Source organism: Dendrobates tinctorius, unplaced genomic scaffold (assembly GCF_039654945.1).
Source record: "Dendrobates tinctorius isolate UK_male_01 unplaced genomic scaffold, ASM3965494v1 ptg000102l, whole genome shotgun sequence".
Classification (NCBI taxonomy): domain Eukaryota; kingdom Metazoa; phylum Chordata; class Amphibia; order Anura; family Dendrobatidae; genus Dendrobates; species Dendrobates tinctorius.
In genome coordinates, this window is record NW_027361770.1 from 8561620 (window position 1) to 8584741 (window position 23122).

At 45.4% G+C, this 23122-nt stretch overlaps 1 protein-coding gene across 1 annotated transcript in view; it reads left to right on the forward strand.

The window, feature by feature from the left end:
* LOC141099719 (uncharacterized) overlaps positions 1-23122 on the forward strand; it is a 772310-nt gene that overhangs the window by 690384 nt on the left and 58804 nt on the right. The window contains exon 24 of the mRNA XM_073587712.1: positions 19404-19449. Within this exon, the coding sequence (XP_073443813.1) occupies positions 19404-19449 (46 nt within the window). The remainder of the gene's footprint in view (positions 1-19403; positions 19450-23122) is intronic.

The following is a 23122-nucleotide window of genomic DNA, read 5'->3' on the forward strand; positions in this document are numbered from 1 at the left end:
ATCCCTTGCTGGCCGCCCCCTCCGGGAACATGGACGCCGGGAAGATGGCCGCCGGTCCGGGGACGGCGAATGCACAGGTTCAGATCTTGTCCCGAGATCTCGCGGGACGAGATTCAAATCTCGGCAAAGATCTCTTCCCCCTAGATCTCGGGACGAGATCAGAACCTGCGCATGCGCCGTCCCCGGACCGGCGGCCATCTTCCCGGCGTCCATGTTCCCGGAGGCCACCGCAACATGGCGGCGACCAGCAAGGGATGTGCGGGGGCCTCCAGGCTTGGAGGAAATGCCGGCGGAGCCGCCGCCCCTGCACTGGAGCACAGAGAACCGCCACCCTCACCCCACAGAGCCCACCTGCCCCAGCCCAGCTGCCCCAGCACAGCCCAGCTGCCCCAGCACAGCCCAGCTGCCCCAGCACAGCTGCCACAGCCCACCTGCCCCAGCACAGCCCAGCCCACCTGCCCCAGCACAGCCCAGCCTAGCGACTCCTCCATGTCGCCAACTTCCGTGTCCCCATGTGCTACTATTAAATAAACTTCATAAAATAGATTATTTCTAAAATTAACTGCTTTTAAAAAACTTTTATTTTTATTTTCATTTTTATTTTTATTATTTATTATCAATAAAGAATTATCTAAAAATTACTATTATATAATCGTATTATTAAAAATGGCCTGAAAAATGTGTCTATCATCTTCCGTGGGACACGGATGGTGACATGTACCATCAAAAGTATGGTACAGCTATGGGTTCGAAAACAGCTTTGCTCGTACGCTAATCTTTTTATGGGTCTTTTTGAAGACATACATATATATGGAAACAAATACAAGAATGGCTTGGTTTTATATAAAAGGTTTATTGATGACTTATTCCTGATCTGGGACACGGAAGTTGGCGACATGGAGGAGTTTTTCAGTGACATAATTAATAACCACTGGGGGATAAATTTTGAGCGAACAATACATGAAGAAAGCATCAATTTCCTGGACCTAACAATTTTCTCTGATGGCACAAGGATACATACAAAAACATACTTTAAGCCTACGGACAGGAATTCATATATTGATTTCAGGAGTGGACATTACACAAAATGGCTGCGTAATATACCGGCCAATCAATTTAGAAGGATAAAGAAGAATTGCACTTCCAAGGATGACTACGCTTCTCAATCTGAAATACTCAGAAAAAGATTCCTAGAGAAAGGATACCCAAAAAAATTGATATCCAGCACACAAAAGCACAGTGGAGAAATCCCGCAAGAAACCCTCCTTATACAGAAAGACAGAAAAGGGACAGAGAAGAACAAAGCATTCAATTTTATAACGACTTATAATAATTGTCACAAGTCAATCAAAAAATGCCTTCATACACACTGGCACTTACTTCTAAGTGATCCAATATTAAAATCCATTGTACCTGATAGACCAGGAATTACTTTCCGCAGGGCGCCAAACATTAAAGGGATAATAGCTCCTAGTAGGCTCAAACAGAAGACAACCACAAATTATGCCAAAGTACTGCAGAAAAAGACATCAAAATGTAGAAAAAATAGATGCCTTTGTTGTTGGAGCATCCAACAGACAAGCAGCTTTAAATCCGCATCAACGAATGAATCCTTTACCATTAAACATGACATGAATTGCTCTACAGAGTTTGTAATTTACCTGCTTGAGTGTCCATGTGGCATGCAGTATGTTGGCAGAACTATCAGACCACTTCATGAGCGGCTAAACAAACATCGTTCAAATATAAAGAGTGGGTATAGAGCACATGGAGTGTCATTCCATTATGACACGTATCATAACAGAGATGCAACAGCAATCAAGATAACCCCGATCGATCATATAGCAGTGAATATACCCAACAGATTCGAGCTGCTCAAAAAACGTGAAAAATATTGGATGTTTAAACTGGACACATTAAAACCGAGAGGGCTAAACATAATTTCAGAACTAATATAAATTATAACCCCCCCCCCCCCCCTTCTCGGTCACATCCTGAGTGGGTAAGAAAGGCACACCATAGTAGGAGGAATTCCTGCATCCTTATGTTACACACTTAAGCAAACCTCACTTTATTTTTTCATTCTATCTTTTTTCATTTTATTTATTTTTTCGTCTGACTACTTTCTTGATCGCACGGGTATATCTAAACACTTAATGTCTCACATACACCTAATGACACATTTATTTTGTTTAAATATATATCAAAGTTGGTATCCTATCTAGAATTTCACAATTCCCTAATTTAATATGCATAAGCTCACAACAATTTATAATTTTTCCTGATTGTCCCTTGTACTATGTCATTTATGCCTGCATGGAGACCTGTGACTTTCCTGGGGACTAGAACCCAGGTGTGCTAGACCAACAGACACACGTTTCATGGGTGACACCACCACAATTAATATATAAAATAGTGACCATAACTACACGGAAGATGATAGACACATTTTTCAGGCCATTTTTAATAATACGATTATATAATAGTAATTTTTAGATAATTCTTTATTGATAATAAATAATAAAAATAAAAATGAAAATAAAAATAAAAGTTTTTTAAAAGCGGTTAATTTTAGAAATAATCTATTTTATGAAGTTTATTTAATATTAGCATCGCTCCTTGATTCCCTCCTACAAAACAAAAATAAAGAAATTTGTTCATTGCAATTTTTTATAATAATTTTTTAACAAACCATAGTATCACATATTTAACAGGATAGTTTTGTGAAAAAATAGTTCATAGAACCTATGTTCCAAAGGCACTGATACCAGCAGGATGGTGGCGCTCAACATAAGTCACAAGAGAAAACAATGAAACCAGTAAACACATGGGTTCTACTACCCTGAAAGTCGGGAGATAATGTTTTTAAAAAAAAAAAAAAAAAATTTTTGTTTTTGCATTGACAGTCTGGATACTTTGGCAATGCTGCAATTTTTATGAAGGTCTTCATATCATTTTACTGGTAGGATTTTTATGTACATTTTAGCAAGTATTTTGAAGGATTTTCTTGTTTTATTATGTTATTTGTGTGAAATTGTGCCAAAAATGATGGCCCCTCCCCCAGTGATGACCATTATGACATCATATGTAAACAGAACACACCCATAATTGCTAATGGAAGGGGCTATAAATTCCCTGCTCCTATGGCTGGTGTAATATCCCTGAGGAAGGTGCCAGGAAGGGTGCCGAAACGTGTAGGAAGGAATAAAGAAGTACTTTGTTACAACATCTTGCATCCCAGGTGATTTTGTGGACTCAGCAGCGCGGACTGTAACAATCGTCCCCTGCCTCTCCAGTGGGAGCAGCAGAGGTTCTGCAGGAGAGTAGGGGCAAGTCTCAACCCTCGCCATTAGCCAACCCTGGGAGGCAGAGACCTCGTGGTGGAAGGGGTTGGAGGGTGGTGAACCCCTTGGTGAATTGCGGGGGTGTGAGTGTGGTGACACAGGGGGACCCTTCTGTTGTCAATTCCAGTAAGAGTTCACTGTATTGTGACAAACGAATGTGTGGCAATAAATGTTCAGGTCCGGACCTGTGTGTGAATGAGCATGTATGGGTGGCCACCAAAAACATCCATTGGAAGTGTGTTGTGGGGGTCAGGAATTCTCAGGTGATCGGGCCGTATCTGGTGTCAGCTATACAGGGCCCGGAGACTTACCAGCTGGAGTTACCCTCAAACATGCACATACACAACTCGTTCCCCAGGTTGGTGCTTTGGAGATGTGTGGTGCTGTCACGGGGGCTTAGTTCAACTAAGGCTGTAATTCCCGGGCCCCTGTGATGTCCCTATAACTAGGGAAAACCCTGTCTGACCCTCAACCCAGGGTTTTTGCTGAAGGTGCAAATGCCTGAGCCTCCGACCTTTCCTTATCTCCTGCTCAGCCCTGCACTTAACCCTCCACCCTCCACCCAGTGAGGAGTCACACCACCAAAGCTCCCACACAAATAATGACAGACAGGGAGAACTTAAACTGCACTGCGCCGCACACACACAGGAATAAACAGTAATGTGAACAGGGCACAACTAAACACAAATATGGGAAGGAGAAAGGATAACGACGGATCATACGACACCAGATACGAATCTCTCTCTCTCTGCAACACCTCCACTCCAGACCGGAACCACTTGGTATGAAACACAAGCTATAATCGGCGACGCCCATATGCCAGTATGACTATTTAAAGACAGTGGACGTGACTAACCTTCCAACCTGGTCTCCAGCAGGATTAACCCCCGAGAGCCTGAAGATCAAGCCGGCGCCACTGAGGCTATAGTGGCTGGAGGTGGAACTACCTCTGCCTGCCGGACGCTGTGGTGTGAACAGCATCCGACATGACAGTACCCCGTCTTCTACGAGGGACCCCAGGGCCCTCAAGACTCATAGGACCCGGCTTGTCCGGATGACGACGGTGAAAAGAACTGACCAGCCGATCCGCATGTATGTCTGAGGCTGGAACCCAAGACCTCTCCTCCGGACCATACCCCCGCCAGTGCACCAAATACTGAAGAGTACGGCGTACTACTCGAGAGTCCACTACCTTGGCGACCTCGAACTCTAAATCGCCATCCACCATGACTGGAGGTGGCATCGGCGTCGTGTCCACCAAGCCTACCACCTTTTTCAATAAAGCCCTGTGAAAAACGTTATGTATTCTGTACACCGCAGGAAGTTCCAACCGATAAGCCACTGGGTTAATGATGGCAGAAATCCTAAAAGGCCCAATAAACCTTGGACCCAGTTTTAAAGATGGGATTTTGAGTTTTATGTTCTTCGTAGCTAACCACACCCATTCACCCACACACAGGTCCGGACCTGGCACGCGTCTACTGTCAGCCACCCATTTGTACCTGGCACTCATGCTCAACAAACGCTGTTTCACCCGCCTCCAGACTGATGACAATTGGGCTCCTAGCTGATCCTCCTCCGGGACACCCCCGGAGTCACCCTGACGTAAGGTACAAAACTGAGGATGTTGACCGTACACACAAAAGAATGGAGACTCTCCTGATGACTCTTGGCGGTGATTATTTAACGCGAATTCGGTCAGAGGAAGGAAAGTAGACCAATCCTCCTGGTTGTCGGACACAAAGCATCGTAAATACTGTTCTAGATTTTGGTTCATGCGCTCAATTTGTCCATTAGACTGTGGATGAAACGCCGATGAATGTGACAACTTGATCCCGAACCTTGAGCAAAAAGCTTTCCAAAACCTCGCCACAAATTGCGTACCCCTATCAGATACTATGTCAGATGGTACTCCGTGGAGTCTGACCACCTCCTTCACAAATACCTGAGCCAACGTCTTAGCATTGGGCAAAGAAGACAACGCCACAAAATGCGCCATCTTTGAAAAACGGTCAACCACCACCAGGATGACCGTGTTCCCTGCCGAGGCTGGCAAGTCAGTGATAAAATCCATGGAGATTTCTGTCCATGGCCTATTGGGTACCCCCAGAGGCTGTAGCGTGCCAGCAGGACGGGTTCGGGGTGACTTAGCCCTAGCGCACGTGATGCAAGCTGCCACGTACGAGACCACGTCCTGCCGGATTTTGGGCCACCAGAAATGACGCGATACCAGCTCTAAGGTGCCCTTCACCCCTGGGTGACCAGCCAGTACCGAATCGTGGTGTTCCTTCAACACCTTAAGCCGAAGATGCAGGGGTACAAATGATTTGTTGGCGGGAAGACCTGGTGGTACCTCCTCTTGGGCCTCGGCAATCTCCGCCTCTACCTCAGTCGTGAGAGCCGAGACCACTACCCCTTTCTGGAGGATGGGTACCGGCTCTTCCCGAGGTTCTCCCCCCGGAAAACACCTAGACAAAGCATCCGCCTTGGTTTTTTTAGCCCCGGGACGGTACGTCACAAGAAAATTGAAACGAGTAAAAAACAATGCCCAGCGAGCCTGCCTAGGAGACAGACGCTTGGCCGACTCCAGGTAGAGCAGATTCTTATGGTCGGTGATAACTGTGACCTGGTGAGCCGCCCCCTCCAAGAAGTGTCACCATTCCTCAAAAGCCAGTTTGATGGCCAACAACTCCCTGTTGCCGATATCATAATTCCGTTCGGCCGGCGACAGCTTCTTGGAGAAGTAGGCGCATGGATGCATCTCGCTCAAGGACGAGCCTTGAGACAGTACTGCCCCCACTCCCACCTCCGACGCATCAACCTCTACCACAAAAGGTTTAGACACGTCTGGTTGCACCAGAATGGGGGCTGAAGCAAAACTATTCTTCAGACGCTCAAATGCACGTATAGCCACCTCAGGCCAGTTCGCCAGATCGGCACCCTTTTTTGTCATGTCCGTGAGCGGTTTGGCGACAGTCGAAAAGTGTTTTATAAATTTCCTATAATAATTCGCAAATCCAAGGAACCGCTGGAGTGCTTTCAGACTCTCCGGCCTCTCCCATTGCAGCACCGCTTGCACCTTAGCGGTGTCCATTTTAAAACCGGCTGCAGACACAATATATCCCAAAAAGGGCAACTCCTGGACAAAAAATAAACATTTTTCCAGCTTAGCATAGAGCTGGTTGTCCCGGAGCAACTGTAACACCTGCCTAACATGCTCCAAATGAGTGTCCCGATCGCTAGAATAAATGAGGATATCATCCAGGTATACAATCACAAATCTCCCCAGGACATGAGCAAATACATCATTAATAAAATGTTGGAAAACGGCAGGCGCAGTGGTCAACCCAAACGGCATAACCAGACTCTCAAAATGACCCTCAGGAGTGTTAAACGCCGTCTTCCACTCATCCCCCTGACGGACCCTTATGAGGTTATACGCCCCCCTGAGGTCCAGCTTGGAAAACCATTTCGCCCCCGCTACCTGGTTGAACAAATCCGGGATCAACGGCATTGGGTAGGGATCACGGATAGTAATCTGGTTTAACTCCCGGAAATCCAGACACGGCCGTAACCCCCCATCTTTCTTCTTAATGAAGAAAAACCCCGCGGCTACAGGCGAGGACGAAGGCCGGATGTGACCTTTGCTCAGACTCTCCGCGATGTAGTCTTTCAGAGCTTGTCTCTCAGGACCAGAAATATTAAACATCCTGGCCTTAGGTAATTTGGCCCCGGGTTTTAACCTAATCGCACAGTCATAGGCTCTATGTGGAGGCAGTTCTGAGCAACCCTTCTCAGAGAAAACATCCGCGAAATCCTGCAAAGTCTCCGGCAGGCTGGGCGTCACGGCGGACACACATGTGGCCAAGCAATTGTCTTGGCAGAAACCACTCCATTGTATTATGTCCTGAGTTTTCCAATCAATTACCGGGTTGTGCCTGGACAGCCATGGAAAACCCAGGACCATTTGAGCTGGGAGATTACGGAGGACCCTACATGTAACCGACTCAGAATGTAGGACCCCAATGTGGAGTTTCACCTCTGCCACAAACTCAGTAATCTCCCCTTGAGGGAGGGGAACAGCATTAATGGTCACCACCTGTATGGGGTGAGGAAGTTTTTCGATCTTAAACCCGGCGGTGTGTGCAAACTCCTCATCTATGAGATTGGTGGCGGAACCGCTATCCACAAACACTGATATAGGTAGCTCTCTGCCGGCGATAATAACCTTGGCAGGGAGCATACATTGAGATACCATCATGGAGGATATGCATACGCTCAGTTGGGTCTCCTCCATACCCTCTGAGCTTAACAGTTTTCCGCCGGTGTGACCCTCTTAGGTAGTACTGGGCAAACGTTAACATAATGACCTCCTTTACCACAGTAGAAACATGCTCCGGGCTTCCGGAATCCCGGAGCGCGAGGCTGAACCTGTGCCACGCCAGCAATCTGCATAGGTTCAGGGGACTCATCTACTTCAACCACACCTGCACCTCTGTTTTCCCCCAGAGGTAGCGTCTCCTGTGCCCCCTGACGAAAACGGCGATCAATACGTATCACCAAACTCATGGCAGACTCCAATGATGCCGGAGTCTCATACATCAGGAGGGCTTGTTTCACCCTCCCTGATACCCCATGAATAAACTGGCTCCGCAGTGCTGGGTCATTCCACTGTGTGTCTACAGCCCAGTGGCGAAATTCCGAACAATAGTCTTCTGCCAAGCGCTCCCCCTGGCGGAGGGCGCGGATTTTAGATTCCGCTAGAGCCAGTCGGTCAGGGTCATCGTAAATGAGCCCGAGGGCAGAAAAAACATTATCGACCGAATGAAATGTAGCAGAGTCAGCTGGTAAGGAAAATGCCCATGCTTGGGGGTCACCACTCAGTAATGACAACACCAGCCCTACTCGCTGGGCCTCATTACCTGAGGATATTGGCCGCATGCGGAAGTATAATTTGCAGGCCTCCCGAAATACGACAAATTTGCTGCGATCGCCTGAAAATCGTTCTGACAGCGGAAACTTCGGCTCTGCACCGATACCTGCAGATGCCGTTTGCACCTTTGCTACTACCAGGCCCTGCTGCTGAACTGCCCCTTTCAACTCGGAGACCTGTAAGGACAGCGCCGCCAACTGGCGGGTTATGGAATCTAATGGATCCATGGACTCCTGAAAAAATGTGGGCCGATTATAATGTCACGGGGGCTTAGTTCAACTAAGGCTGTAATTCCCGGGCCCCTGTGATGTCCCTATAACTAGGGAAAACCCTGTCTGACCCTCAACCCAGGGTTTTTGCTGAAGGTGCAAATGCCTGAGCCTCCAACCTTTCCTTATCTCCTGCTCAGCCCTGCACTTAACCCTCCACCCTCCACCCAGTGAGGAGTCACACCACCAAAGCTCCCACACAAATAATGACAGACAGGGAGAACTTAAACTGCACTGCGCCGCACACACACAGGAATAAACAGTAATGTGAACAGGGCACAACTAAACACAAATATGGGAAGGAGAAAGGATAACGACGGATCATACGACACCAGATACGAATCTCTCTCTCTCTGCAACACCTCCACTCCAGACCGGAACCACTTGGTATGAAACACAAGCTATAATCGGCGACGCCCATATGCCAGTATGACTATTTAAAGACCGTGGGCGTGACTAACCTTCCAACCTGGTCTCCAGCAGGATTAACCCCCGAGAGCCCGAAGATCAAGCCGGCGCCACTGAGGCTATAGTGGCTGGAGGTGGAACTACCTCTGCCTGCCGGACGCTGTGGTGTGAACAGCGTCCGACATGACAGGTGCCTCCAGAAAATACATTGCCAATACCAGCGGTGCTCGTTTGTCATAAACCTGAAGTGCAGGTAGTTGCAGGGGTGAACTCTGGATCTGGGCATCCCCACTGTAAGTAGTTCCCTGATGAGGAGCAGTCTTGAGGGTCCAGAGGCCCCTCATTAATGGAGGGTATTGTCATGATCCAGGTTGGATGATGATAGATAAAAGTGCAAGTAACCTTTTTTTCCTTTAAGCTGTTTGCTTAAAGTTAGTTTTGCCCCCGGTGGCCATTAGGGTCATTGCATTTTAGTTGTTTCAGTTCTAGTTTTGCCCCCGGTGGCCATTTGGGTCATTATACTGTGGTGTCATTAGTTCTAGTTTGTCCCCGGTGGCCGCTAGTGTTATTGTACATGATAATGCAGCTGGTGTGATTCCTTGGGTCCTGCCTATAAAGGTGTAGCAGGTGGTTTCACTCACTGTTGGTGATATTGCTCATTTCCAACCAAGCCTGGTGAAGGAAGGAACTACAGAGAGGAGTTCCTTGCAGCTCATGGGAGCTTTGGTGTATAGCTTCAGGTGGAAGCTGAATTCAGGTGTCGAGCTTCAGGGTTGAAGCTGAACATTGGTGTCTTACTCTGTTGCTGGGAGCAATAGCAACAGAGCAAAGCTAAGTGGTGTTTTCCCTGTTTGTTACTTTCTTTTTGTGTGTTTCAGTGCAGTGGTGGGATTAGTTTCTGCACTGTCCATTTCACTAGAAAGGGCTAGGTGCAGGGCGAGCTAGGGTTCTTAGGTATTCGGCTCAGTGACAGGTGTGGAGCCTTTATAGGGACTGCGAGGAGTGCAGGGACACTGGCTTCAGGGGAGTGCAGGAGGTCTCCACGTCCACGTTCCTAATCGCAGGGCCCTCCATTGTATCCGTTTCCCTGGTGATTCCCTTTATTATTTAAATTCGCCCTGCTGGAGGCGGTGTATCCAGATACACGTGCAATACTGAAATTCGCCTGCTGGAGGCGGTGTATTCGACTGCACGTTATATTATTTAAATTCGCCCTACTGGAGGTAGTGTATCCAGGGTCACGCGTGTCATAAAAATTCATCTTGCTGGAGGCGGTGTGTCCAGTCACAGGTGACCATCACAGTATGTGTCTGAGTTTTGCCAGGGCTACGGCCGCCACAAAATTACGTCCGTTATTACTGACTACCTTGGCTGGCTCAAGATGTAGACTGCCCTGCTATGACTCAGTTTCTCTCTGCAAGTAGTCGGCCAGTACCTCCGCGGTGTGTCTGTTGTCACCCAAAGACATCATATTTAAAACAGCCTGCTGACGCTTACCACTAGCTGTTCGACAGTGGGAAACCTCATGTGCAACACTGGCAGCTGCGGATGGAGTGCTCGTGCGACTGCGCTCTGTCGACGAGCTTTCGCTTCTGGAGGAGGAGGCGGAGGGTCGAACGCCTACAGCCAACTGTTGCCTATACCGTGAGCTAGGCAGCACTGTCCTGCCGCCGCTGTCCCCTGTGGACCCTGCATCCACCACATTCACCCAGTGCACAGTGATGGCCACGTAACGGCCCTGGCCATGCCTGCTGGCCCATGCATCTGTTGTGAGGTGCACCTTTCCACTCACTGATTGTTTGAGTGCATGGACAATGCGGTCTTTCACATGCAGGTGGAGGGCAGGGATGGCTTTTCTAGAAAAGAAGTGCCGACTGGGTAGGTCATAGCGTGGGACAGCGTAGGCCTTGAGCTCTCGGAACGCTGCGTTTTCAACCAAACGGAAGGGCATCATCTCTAATAAGATTAGTTTGGCAATGTAGCAATTCAAAGCCAGTGTACGCGGATAAGAGGCTGAGTACTTTCTTGTCCTACTCAGAGTCTCTGCTAGGGTGAGCTGGACTTGAGAGCTGCATATGGTGGAACTAGCGGTGGACATGGCGGACTGAGAGGGGGTTGGTGATGGTAATGGTGGTGGTGGTTGTGATGGCCTAGATGCAGTCTTTCGTTGGAAAAACATTGTGATTCCCTGACTGCTTTGGTCTTGCGACAACACGTCAACATTTCTTGCTGGTGGTGTGCTAACTGGTGGGCTTACAGTGGGGGAAGTGATGGAGCATTGCTGGCTACCTTCAGTCGGAGCAGGTGCATGTGTGCTACCTGAGGTTTTGTAGTCCGTCCATGCTTGCAAGTGCATGATGTTTACATGTCTAAGCATGCAACTGGTATTCAAATTTCGGAGATTTTTCCCTCGGCTAAAGGTCCTTCCGCACTTCTTACAGATAACCTTTGCCTCATCAATAGGATTTTGGTATAAAAATTGCCACACTGCACTCTTCCTACTATGGGAAAAAGTTTCAGGGCTTGCACGCTGTGCTAATTTGACCATCTGGCCAACCTGTCCTGCAACTCTTTTTGTTTTTTTAACACATTTTTGGACTGTTGCAGGCCTGCCAGATAACCGCAGCTGCGATGTCGATGCCTGCTGCGGTTCTTCCTCCTCTTCTGAGCTATTGCCAGCGGCACCCTCTTCCCCCAATGGATGCCAATCCAGGTCAACCACTGGGTCATCCATCACCTCCTCTTCAATTTCATCTGCACCTTCCTCTGTGTCACCGTGTAAGGTAAGGTATAGTATGCGGGAAGGGGTACCTGAGTTTCATCAGGGTCAGAATCTGGCTCAGTAGACTGCGAGGGCAATGCAGTGCTTTGGGTGAATGAACCAGCAGAATCATATAGCACTGGCTGCGCATCAGTGCTCACCATGTCATATTCATCTTGGACTAGGGAATTCAGGATTTCACTTGATAGCTTAGGCATGGTATGTGAAAAGAGCTCCAGGGAGTAATCTGAAGCGTGGCCTGCCGCATCCTTCACTTTTGGTGGGGGTGAAGGACACAAGGAAAGGTGTTGTTCCTGACCAGGAGCCTGCACTGACGACTCAGTGCTTGCAGTTTTTGAAACTTCAGAAGAGGAGGCGATAGAGCTGGAGGCTGTTTCGTCAATGTAAGCCAAAACCTGCTCCTGATGCTCTGGCTTTAAAAGCGGTTTACCTACTCCCAGAAAAGGGAGCCTTCCAGGCCTTCTGGAGCCAGATGATGACACAGGCTCAACACCTCCTGCCTTAGTTGCTACTCTGCTTTTGGCACTACCAGCAGATGCACCACCACCACCATCAGTACTAGCTGACCCCCCACCCACGTCCACGGTCTCTTCCACCATACTTCCTGTTTGGGAAAATGTACCAAAAATACCAGCAGATATATGGTACAGTATGAGGAGCATACAGCTGTATACGGTGTAGAGAAAAATTTAAATCTCCGTATATATTTCCGGAGTCACACAAAGACGCTCACTCAGTATGGATTTGACCGTAATACAAACAGCAGATATACGGTACTGTATGAGGAGCGTACAGCTGTATACGGTGTAGGGGAAAATTTAAATCTCAGTATTTATTTCCGGAGTAACACACAGACGCTAACTCAGTATGGATTTGACCGTAATACAAACAGCAGATATACGGCACTGTATCAGAAGCGTACAGCCTGTATACAGTGTGGGGAAAAATTTAAATCTCCGTATATATTTCCAGAGTCACACACAGACACTCACTCAGTATGTATTTGAACATAATGCAAACAGCAGATATAGGGTACTGTATGAGGAGCGTAAAGCTGTATACGGTGAAGGAGAAAATTTAAATCTCTGTATTTATTTCTGGAGTCACACATAGATAGTCAGCATGTATTTGTCTGTGATACCAGCCGGTACACGGTAGTGTGTGAGGAGCGTACAGCTCTATACGGTGTAGGAAAAAATGAACGGTCGGTAACTGTGCAGAAAAAAAGAATAAAAGTATTAGTGCTGTGTAAAAAGCAGTCTGCACAGCAGTGTACCCACAGCAATACAGCTATCAGGCAGCCTAATAACCAGCACTGCTGCACACAAAAAAATCCTCCCCTGTCACTGCACACTAACTGTACAGCACAATTGCTATCAGCACAAGCACATAAGAACTTCTCATATCTTTACAACCTCTCCCTACTGTAAAGATCGGCAGAAGTAAAATGGAGGTCGGCGGTCAAGGCTTTTATAGACACTATAACGCCCCCCAAAGCAAGCCAACCACTGCAATGCCCTTATCCACGATGGTGATGGACGCTGCACATGTCATCTCGTTGCCCACAGTGTACGTCCTTGCTCATTGGCTGAAAAAAAGGCACGTGCAAGCATTCTGGGAAATCCGACTTTGGCGCCCGTTTTGCCGACCGCATGGCCGACTTCATGCTATGGTCGAGTTTCGATTGGCGAAACCCGACTGTGGCATAAGTCGGCGACTTATGAATCTGGCCGACCTGTTTCGCTCAACTCTAATTACCACATCAAAGACAATGATAAAAGACTGTGTCAAGTTACCTGTGAGTACTGTGACAGCTAGAAGATGCCTGTGTGAAGCTAATCTCTTAGCATGAAGTCTCTGCAAAGTCCCACTGTTAGAAAAAAGACATGCACTGAAGCGGATACAATTTGCCAAAGAACATTTCAACTGGTCTAAAGAGAAATGGAGAAACATTTTGTGGACTGATGAAAGTAAAAGTGTTCTTTTTGGGTCCAAGGACCGCATACAGTTTGTCCGCTGACCCCCAAATTCTGCATTCAAGCCACAGTACACTCTGAAGACAGTGAAGTATGGTGGTGCAAGCATCATGATATGGGCATGTTTCACTTACTATGGTGCCGGACCTATTTATCGAATACCAAGGATCATGGACCAGTTTGCATATATTAAAATACTTGAGAAGGTCATGCTGCTTTACGCTGAAGAGGATATGCCCTTGAAATGGGTGTTTCAAGAAGACAACGACCCTGAACACACCATTAAATGAGCAAAATCTTCTTTCCAGTCCAACAAAATTGAGGTTATGGAGTGCCCAGCCCAATCCCCGGACATTAAAGTGGTTGTCTGGGCTTTTCACATAATCTCAGTGCATATCAGGGCTGCAGAATGCTGACAATAAGTAATTTACCTTCTGTGGCCAGTTTACAGGGTTTCCAAGATATCATCTCTTGCTTCTAAGAAAACCGTCCAGGGGGGTGTCTTCTGGCATTGAAATGAGAACTGGTCGTTTCCTCCTACTCTACTAAAAACATGCCCTCTATAGCAACAACCCCACCCTCCATAGCAACAGGCCCTCCCCGACCACATGAACAAGCCTAGCCCTCCTCACACAGTAACAAATCCTCCCCCTCAAGCAGCCTCAGTGCAGAGAGCAGAACCACCCAGCTGCTCCTCCCCCAGACACACGCTGAACACTGATCTATGGAAAGTGAAACTAGTGAGGAGGAAACGACCAGTTCTCATTTCAATGCCAGAACACACCCCCCCTGGACGTTAAGAGATGATATCTAGCAAACCCTGCAAACTGGCCACAGAAGGTAAATTACTTATTGTCAACATTCTGCAGCCCAGATATGCACTGAGATTATGTGAAAAGCCCGGACAACCCCTTTAATCTGATAGAACACTTGTGAGGTTGCATTAAAAATGCAGTTTCTAAGGCAAAGCCAACAAATGCCAAAAAGTTGTGGGATATAGCTCAAGCATCCTGGGCTGGAATAACAGTTAACCTGAGACAGAAGTTGGTTGACTCTTTGCAACATAGATGTGAAGCAGTTCTAGAAAAAAAAACTATGGGTATACAACTAGTGCATATTGTGAGTTTGTAAAGACAAATGCAGACACTGCTATATTTTTTTATAACAACCCTATGTTCATTTTTTTATTTTCTGTTAAGTAGTTAAAAAGTATATACATTTTTCTTCATGTTTTGAATTAGAAAACAGTGTGCAATGTTCCCAATGCATGAAAATAAAAACTAGTATAAAGATTCTGTGAATAATTCATGTTTTTTGAAAACTGCTGTACATGGATGTCTTCTGATGGAATACCATAGTATATTTCCCATGGCAATAATAAGCAAATGGGAACCTGATGTGGGCTCGCTGGCAGATGAGCAGTAGTCAGATATTGTGTCCTATAAAATGACACTGTCACGGGTTTACTGTGTCAGAGAGGATACAGAAGACCAAAGAGTCTGATTTCTCCTACTCCTGCATGGATTAGAAGCACTTCACCTTCATATTAAATGGTGCAAGTTTCTTTTAGCAGTGCTGGGGTAAATCTACTCAGTTGAGAGCTCCTGGAAGCTTTCCTGCATTAAAGCTCTCAGGCTTGCACTGTTAGTCACTCCCATCTCCTATGTAAACTGGGTCCTGGCTAGCACTCATTGTCAGATGTTAGTCTCTCTCATCTCCTATATAAACTGGTTCCTGGCTAGCACTCATTGTTAAGGCCCCGTCTCACTAAGCAATCTCGGTAGCAAGATCGCTGCTGAGTCACAACTTTTGTGACGTAACAGCGATCTCACCAGCGAGATCGCTGTGTGTGACAGCGATCAGCGAGCGGCCCCCCTGCCGGTATCGCTGATCGCTGCAAGAAACCTCTGGACATTTCTTTGGTCGCTGGTCTCCCGCTGGCCAGCACGCATCGCTGTGTGTGACAGCGGGAGACCAGCGATCAGGTGTAAAAAAATAATAAAAAAAAATAAAAAATATAGTTATTCTCACCTTCTGACGTCCCGTTTAGCCATCCCGCCTCTCTCCACACTCCGGTCCCAGTGATCCTTTGCATGAATGACCCCGAGACTTTGTTATCCCGCGAGACCGTGACATCTCGCGGTCATTCGTGCAAAGGATCACTGGGACCGGAGTGTGGAGAGAGGCGGGATGGCTAAACGGGACGTCAGAAGGTGAGAATAACTATATTTTTTATTTTGATACTATTTTCTACAGCGATAGCCAGCGATGCCGGGCGCTCGGCATCGCTGTGCTGATCGCTGGTGAAGCTGTCTGTGTGACAGCTCACCAGCGATCACATAGCGACTTACCAGCGATCCTGACACCTTCATATCGGTGTCGGGATCGATGGTGAGTCGTTTAGTGTGACGGGGCCTTTAGAGTAGCATATGCTGCATGGCTTGAGGTTGTTGGTAGTTGTTATTGAAGAAGGCATTTGGTGGATTTATCTGTGACTGTTGCTAGGTTGTGAGAGTGTGATAATGCTTTTTCTTCTCCAACTTTGGTTTAACCCTATCCTCCACTCCCCGGTGCATTCCTCTGTTGTATGTTTGAGTATATTTGGTAATTTTCATTATTACTGTTCGTATTACCTTGTTAGTCTGGTTGGTGTATTATGGTACACTACTACTCCCCTCTTCCCTGGGTGAGGGAAGGGTACAGACAGGGCGGATTAAGAAGCTAAGGCAAGGTACATGGACCTGGCATCTTCATCATCAGAAGTAATCTAGGGAACAGGGAGCCCCTAGCGTTAGGGACAGGGAAGGAGCCTCTGGTCACAGGACACCTGACAACAAAGTCATGGCAGACAAGGTCTATTTCCGAGTCACACAGTTTTTCAAATTCATTCCTTCCTCATAGGGTTTACAAAATCCCCTTGTATCTTTACAAAATGGCACTTAGAATTATAACTTAGTTGTCAATTAGAGGAGCGGTTCTTACGCACAAGATTTGTGATTGCTCTCGATTAGAATCCTTCTTGAAAGGAGTGCTTAACCTTATGTATGAGGTATATGGTATGAGATAATATGTCTCTCCAGTGATTTGCCTTTTAGGGTATTTTGGGATAGTGAAGAGGAAAATTATGCGTTTACAGCAGGCCTGCACAACATACAGGTCGCATGGGGCCTGTCGAATGATGATGTACAGCCCGCAGAGCCATCTGGGATGGGACGGCTCCTTTTCCTTATACTCAAATGTGTATTTGTGCCTTTGCTGGTACACGAACAGTGCAGCACTTGTCAGTCCCGGCCCGACATAAAGCAGCATGATGAGTTCAGTACGCTGCTGACCTAATCACAGTACTGCTGACACTGAAGTGCCGCAGAGAAGAAAAGACAGCATGGTCAACAAGGAGCTGAAGATTGAATGCCTTATCATTGTGGATGAGGTGGGGAGGGGAGTTAATGCTACTATGAGGGCTTGACAATTGGGGGTGTCAATTTTGAAAGAGAGCATAGTTTTGCGATAGGTAGTACTGGAAGGTACTTTATTCAGAGGGACATTGTGCTGGAAATATTTTACAGAGGCACAGAAATTGTATGTAGGGGGATATTTTGGAGTGGCAGAGTGTGGGGGTATATTTTGCAGAGTGGCAGGGCAGGGGGACATATTTTGCAGAGGAGCAATTTGAAGGCAGGATATTTTGGAAAGGGGCAGTGTGCTGGGGATATTTTGCTGTGAGGCATTGTAGAGGGGATATTTTGGAGACGCGCAGTATGGGGGGATGTTTTAGAAAGGCGCAATGTGGGGGGGATATTTTTCAGAGGGACAGTAGTAATGGATATTTTGCAGAAGGGCAGTGTTGGGGGCATATTTTGTAGAGGGACAGTATGGGGCATATTTTGCAAAGGGGCAGTATGGAGGTATATATTAAAGAGGCAAAGTGTGGAGTTTTATTTTGCAGAGGGGCAGTGTGCAGTGGACAGGGATAATATGGAGGGAATTTTTGTGCAATGGTGGGGATATTTTATACAGGAAACAGAGACAATTATTCAGGTGCACAGCATGGAAGATATCTTTATGAGGCAGTATAATGATACCGTACTTAAATTTTTAAGGGCACGGTGTCAGGAATCACTGCTGAAAACAGAGAACAGGGAAGTCTGCAGAGACTAGCTCTGTGCATAAAATCTCTTCATGGCGTCTGTGCTATATGGAGACAAAATGTGATGGGAACGACTTAAGAGAAGATGTCAAATATAAGGTACCTAGATGTAATTGGTTATTTGTGATACTATGTCTCATCAAGTGCTGTGGTTCCTGTATGGCGTGCAGTTTGATGATGACTTGACAAGAACTCCTAGTAGGTTTAAGTGATACAACTGAATATGGAGCTGACCTGACATTGCAATTGTTCGCTGCACTAACTTTGTTGATATATTCATGCTCTAATGGCTGTTCTGCTGTTGCATTCATGTGCTGATGGTAGTTCTGATCTTGCTCACATATAGAAATCCAAAACTTGTTTCATGGCTATGTTAAAACTTAAAAATCCTCAATACTTAGAGATTTGAGATTATGAGGAGAATTTAGCCAGATTGTGTTCAGTTTCTGTTCTAAAATCGAAGTGTAAGTTAGTGTATGTTCACACTTATTTTTGGAGCAAAAAACTGAACAGAATATCTACAAATCCTCTTCAAATACTCAAAATTTAGTTCTGGTGATATATTGATGTAAGAACCACTTTAAATTTGTTGAGGTCCTTGGGATCGGTTTAGTATGGCTTTGTGGCCCTTGGACCAAAAAAATGTTGTGAAGATCTGGTCTACAGGCATGCCTAGAATTTTATATCAAGCCAGGAAAACAGTAGCAAACATTTGGCTACAGCAAACTCTCGCCTTCTGTTTCTGAATTCATCACAAATGCCGCAAAATGAGTATTTAACTAAAACATAACTTTGAATCTAAAATGTAAAAAACAGACATACATCAACACAGGTAGTTTTCCAAGGGTAAAAAGCGGCATGCATATTTATGTCCATATACTGTTACACTGCTGTTTGTGTACATTTACATTGTACTAATTAGTATTAAACAATCAAAAAGTTTCCTAAAAATTATCTCCTTTTTACATTGACTAGTCACTAATAAAGTGACTATTCAATGTAAAAAGAGCCATCAGAAATACCAGAAGACATACGAAGTGAAATGTAAATATAAAGTCAAGATAAAAAGTAAGGAAGGAATTAGACAGACAAGACTGTAAGGACATAGCTAATATTGTGACGAGAACACAGGCAATTCACAGTGAGCAACTAGCAAATGAAAAATAATCTCAGATTCAGGTGAGCTCTAAAGGGCCAAGGAGCATTCACATTCATCTGTACTGATATTATAGCCCCAAAACATGTTGTCAAGACATGGAAACTATAGGCGGATCAAAAAAAAAAAGCCAGAAAGGGTTACCATTGATAAGCAGGAAAATGATGGAGAGCCATGGCTAAGAGAATAAACATCTTCATTAATAAATTCTGTTACTTTAGAATATTAGTATGCATTTTATTTTCTATAAATCTGTTTTGACGAATTGAAGGTATTAAAACTATTTCTCTCATAACCAAGTCAACTAACAAAGGACATACAACAGTGACAAAACATATAAAAGCAATTACAGAATTAGTAGTTAAAAAAACATATTTGTCTATTTAAGGACTGTGAAATCATGAGCTATGTTGAGGAAATCTGCGGATGTTGTGGTATGTAAATAACATTTAAGAGATCCCAATATAGCGTTTGCCCTACCTTGTATTTGGCATTTAATTTTTTATTTGTTGTTTCCTCTTTTTTAAGATACTTTATTTGTAAGTTTGATTATTGGGGATGTTTCAGGAAAGACATTCAGGACATACTGTTTACAGGTGCATCTCACAAAATTAGAATATCATCAAAAAGTTAATTTATTTCAGTTCTTCAATACAAAAAGTGATACTCATATAAGAAGAAGGACCGGACCCGCGGGTACCTGTTCTGTACCGGGTCTGGAACTGTTGGGGTTGTCTCTGTAAGAAAAAGTCCTAATTTGGGAGAGTTGGAAGAGGCGGGAAAAAGTTCGTAGACTCTTTTCAAGCTGTGGTCGAAGTTTATTCAGAGATACACGGCAAAAACAGAACAGAAAATCAGAGAAGTTGAAATATGAGGGCAAAAACAGGAATTCAGACGGGCAGAGATTCGCTAGGAAGTCTGGCGATGATAAGGCTCTGTGCCCTGGCCATGGTGAGGCATAGTGGCATGATGGCGATGGAATGGCCCCGAGCAACAGTAACAGAGGCTTTTTATACATTATGCAAACAAAGAAAACTGTATACATATTATAGCAAAAGGGCGTATATGGTTACATCATATCTTTTTGGACAAAGAAAGAAGTAACACAATATTACATCAGTAATTAACTTTTCACCAGACCACATTAAAAAACACATAAATCCAATATTATCTCTAACTACTGTCATTAATCTTGTTACTGCTCTTAGACTAAACCCATAAATTCATACATTTGACAATTGCAGAAGTCTGTTTTCTACTAACACTATGATAAATGCACATATTTACCATATATTCGTTGGTTTTATTTTCTCATTGCCCTGAGGCTGATCCAATTTACCTGTATACACATCTACTAAATTTGTTAATGGGCATGATCTCATTTTATATCCTCCATCTGCTTTTACAGAGTACATCGTATTATTTCTATTGTAAAAGTTGAATATATTCTTTCCTAACTTTCATAAAATGGCTGCCTGGTTGCTCACGGCAGCTCAGTATATTATAGCTGTTCTGTGCCGGGTCTGGAACTGTTGGGGTTGTCTCCTCTGTTGTCCGGTTGAAAATTAATGAGACCAGACAAATCTACACATCTGGGAGTAGGGGGAGTGGCTAAGCAGCTGCAGCCACAATGTGTGCGGCAGTACATAGTTTCGGTGGGAAGAGACAGCACGCGCCAGGCAGAAGTGAGTGCTCTGGCCCTCGAGTCCTGTCAGAGAGCAGATCCACACCCACAGATCACCACGGCAACTAGCAGGGTCTGCCAGGAGAAATGTGCAGGACGCACGTTGGTCACGCTGAAGCGAGGTGCCAAAGGCTCCTGGCTCGTGAGTACTGATCACGCATCACCTCAGAGAGACTCAGTGTGGGACTATAAGCTGTGCCCTGATTCCCCCTTTTATGCCCACCGGTCTACGTTGAACCCAGAGAGTGTTGAGACCTATACCCTCTTGGCTGCAGTAGTAAATGGACTAAAGGCTCAGCGGGAGGTACCGGAAGCCAACCGCTGCTGCCAGAAGACGGAGCTTCATTACCCAAAGGACATCATCGGATCGGCATTGCACCCACCATTGTGGGCACCATCGTCGGTTCAACAACATCCACAACCCAAGGACTGACCTACACGATAAGTCAACCAAGAGACATTCTGTTGTTATAGTTACTGCTATTTGCCCCCATCATATACCCTGCCTTTATTCACCTGTTCCCTCCTTAAAGTTGCTTTATCTCCCGCGTGGAGTATTCCCCTGTTAATTAAACCCTTTAACCTTTGCTCTGCCTCTGCTGCCTCACTGCATCCCGCAACCTGCTCAACTCATATATTATATAGAGTCACTACAAACAAAGTGATCTATTTCAAGTGTTCATTTCTGTTTTATTCCAATCAATTTTTATTGTAGGAAGTTACATTAGAAAAAGGAAAAAATTCAGGTATCAATGGCATTAATACACAAAGAGAACAACGCTGTAACACGTGGTAGTATATCTTTTGATTATGATTCACATTTCCCATCACACCACCAACAATCATGTCTGATACAAGTTACAACTTTTTTTTTTTGGTTAATCAACACCTAATACGTATAAAGTCAACCTACCATTTACTCTTTAATCCTCAAAACGAGGGTTTCAAACAACCAGAACCAGAGAGTAAGAAAGGAAAATAAGAAAGGGGAAGGGAGGAAGAGGTGGGGGGGAGAACCATGGATGGTTGCAAAGAGGCAACCAGGGAGGGGGGGGGAGCTAGGGAATTAGATGGCGTTCCGGGGTAGCCCGAGCAGTAACAACAACATAGATATAAACACCTTGAATATTGACATGTGGTACGGATGAACTCCCTGCGTAAAAGTGTTCATTTCTGTTCATGCTAATGATTATGGCTTACAGCCAATGAAACCCTAAAACTCATTATCTCAGTAATTTAGAATAATTAACAAAAAACACCTGCAAAGGCTTCCTAAGCATATAAATAGGTCCCTTAGTCTGTTTCAGTAGGCTCTACAATCATGGGGAAGACTGCTGACTTGACAGATGTCCAGAAGGCAGTCATTGACACACTCCACAAGGAGGGTAAGCAACAAAAGGTCATTGCTAAAGAAGCTGGCTGTTCACAGAGTGCTGTATCCAAGCATATTAATGGAAAGTTGAGTGGAAGGAAAAAGTGTGGTAGAAAAAGGTGCACAAGCAACTGGGATAACTGAAGTCTTGTAAGGATTGTTATGAAAAGGCCATTCAAAAATTTGGTGGAAATTCAGGAGTGGACTGCTGCTGGAGCCATTGCTTCACACACAGATGTATCCAGGACATAGGCTACAAGTGTTGCATTCCTTGTGTCAAGCCACTCATGACCAATAGACAAGGTGTCAAGGTCCCAGAGTCTAGAGGAAAATTGGAGAGGCACACAATTCAAGCTGCCTGAGGTTTTGTGTGAAGTTTCCACAATCAGTGATGGTTTTGTGAGCCATGTCATCTGCTGGTGTAGGTCCAATGTGTTTTATCAAGACCAAAGTCAATTCAGCCATCTACAGTAAATTTAAGAGCACTTCATGCTTCCCTCTGCCGACAAGATTTTTGGAGATTGAAACTTCATTCTCCAGCAGGACTTAGCACCTGTCCACACTGCCAAAAGTACCAGTACCTGGTTTAAAAACAACAGTATCATTGTGATTGGCCAGCAAACTCTCCTGATCTTATCCCAATGGAGAATCTTTAGGGTATTGTCAAGACAAAGAAGAGAGACAGCAGACCCAACAATGCAGATTTGCTGAAGGCTGCTATCAAAGCAGCCTGGGCTTCCATAACATCTCAGCAGGGCCACAGCCTAATCGACGCATTGATGCAGTAATTGATGCAAAAAGAGCCCCAATCAAGTATTGAGTGCATTTACTGAACATACATTTCATAGGCCAACATTTTGGATTTTAAAATCATTTTTCAAGCTGGTGTTATAAAGTATTCTAATTTACTGAGATAATAATTTTTGGGTTTTCATTGGCTGTAAGCCATAATCATCAACATTAATGGAAATAAATAGTGATCAGCGAGCACGCTCGTCACTACTCGGTGCTCGCCCGAGCATTGCAGTGATCGCGATGCTCGGAGCTCGCT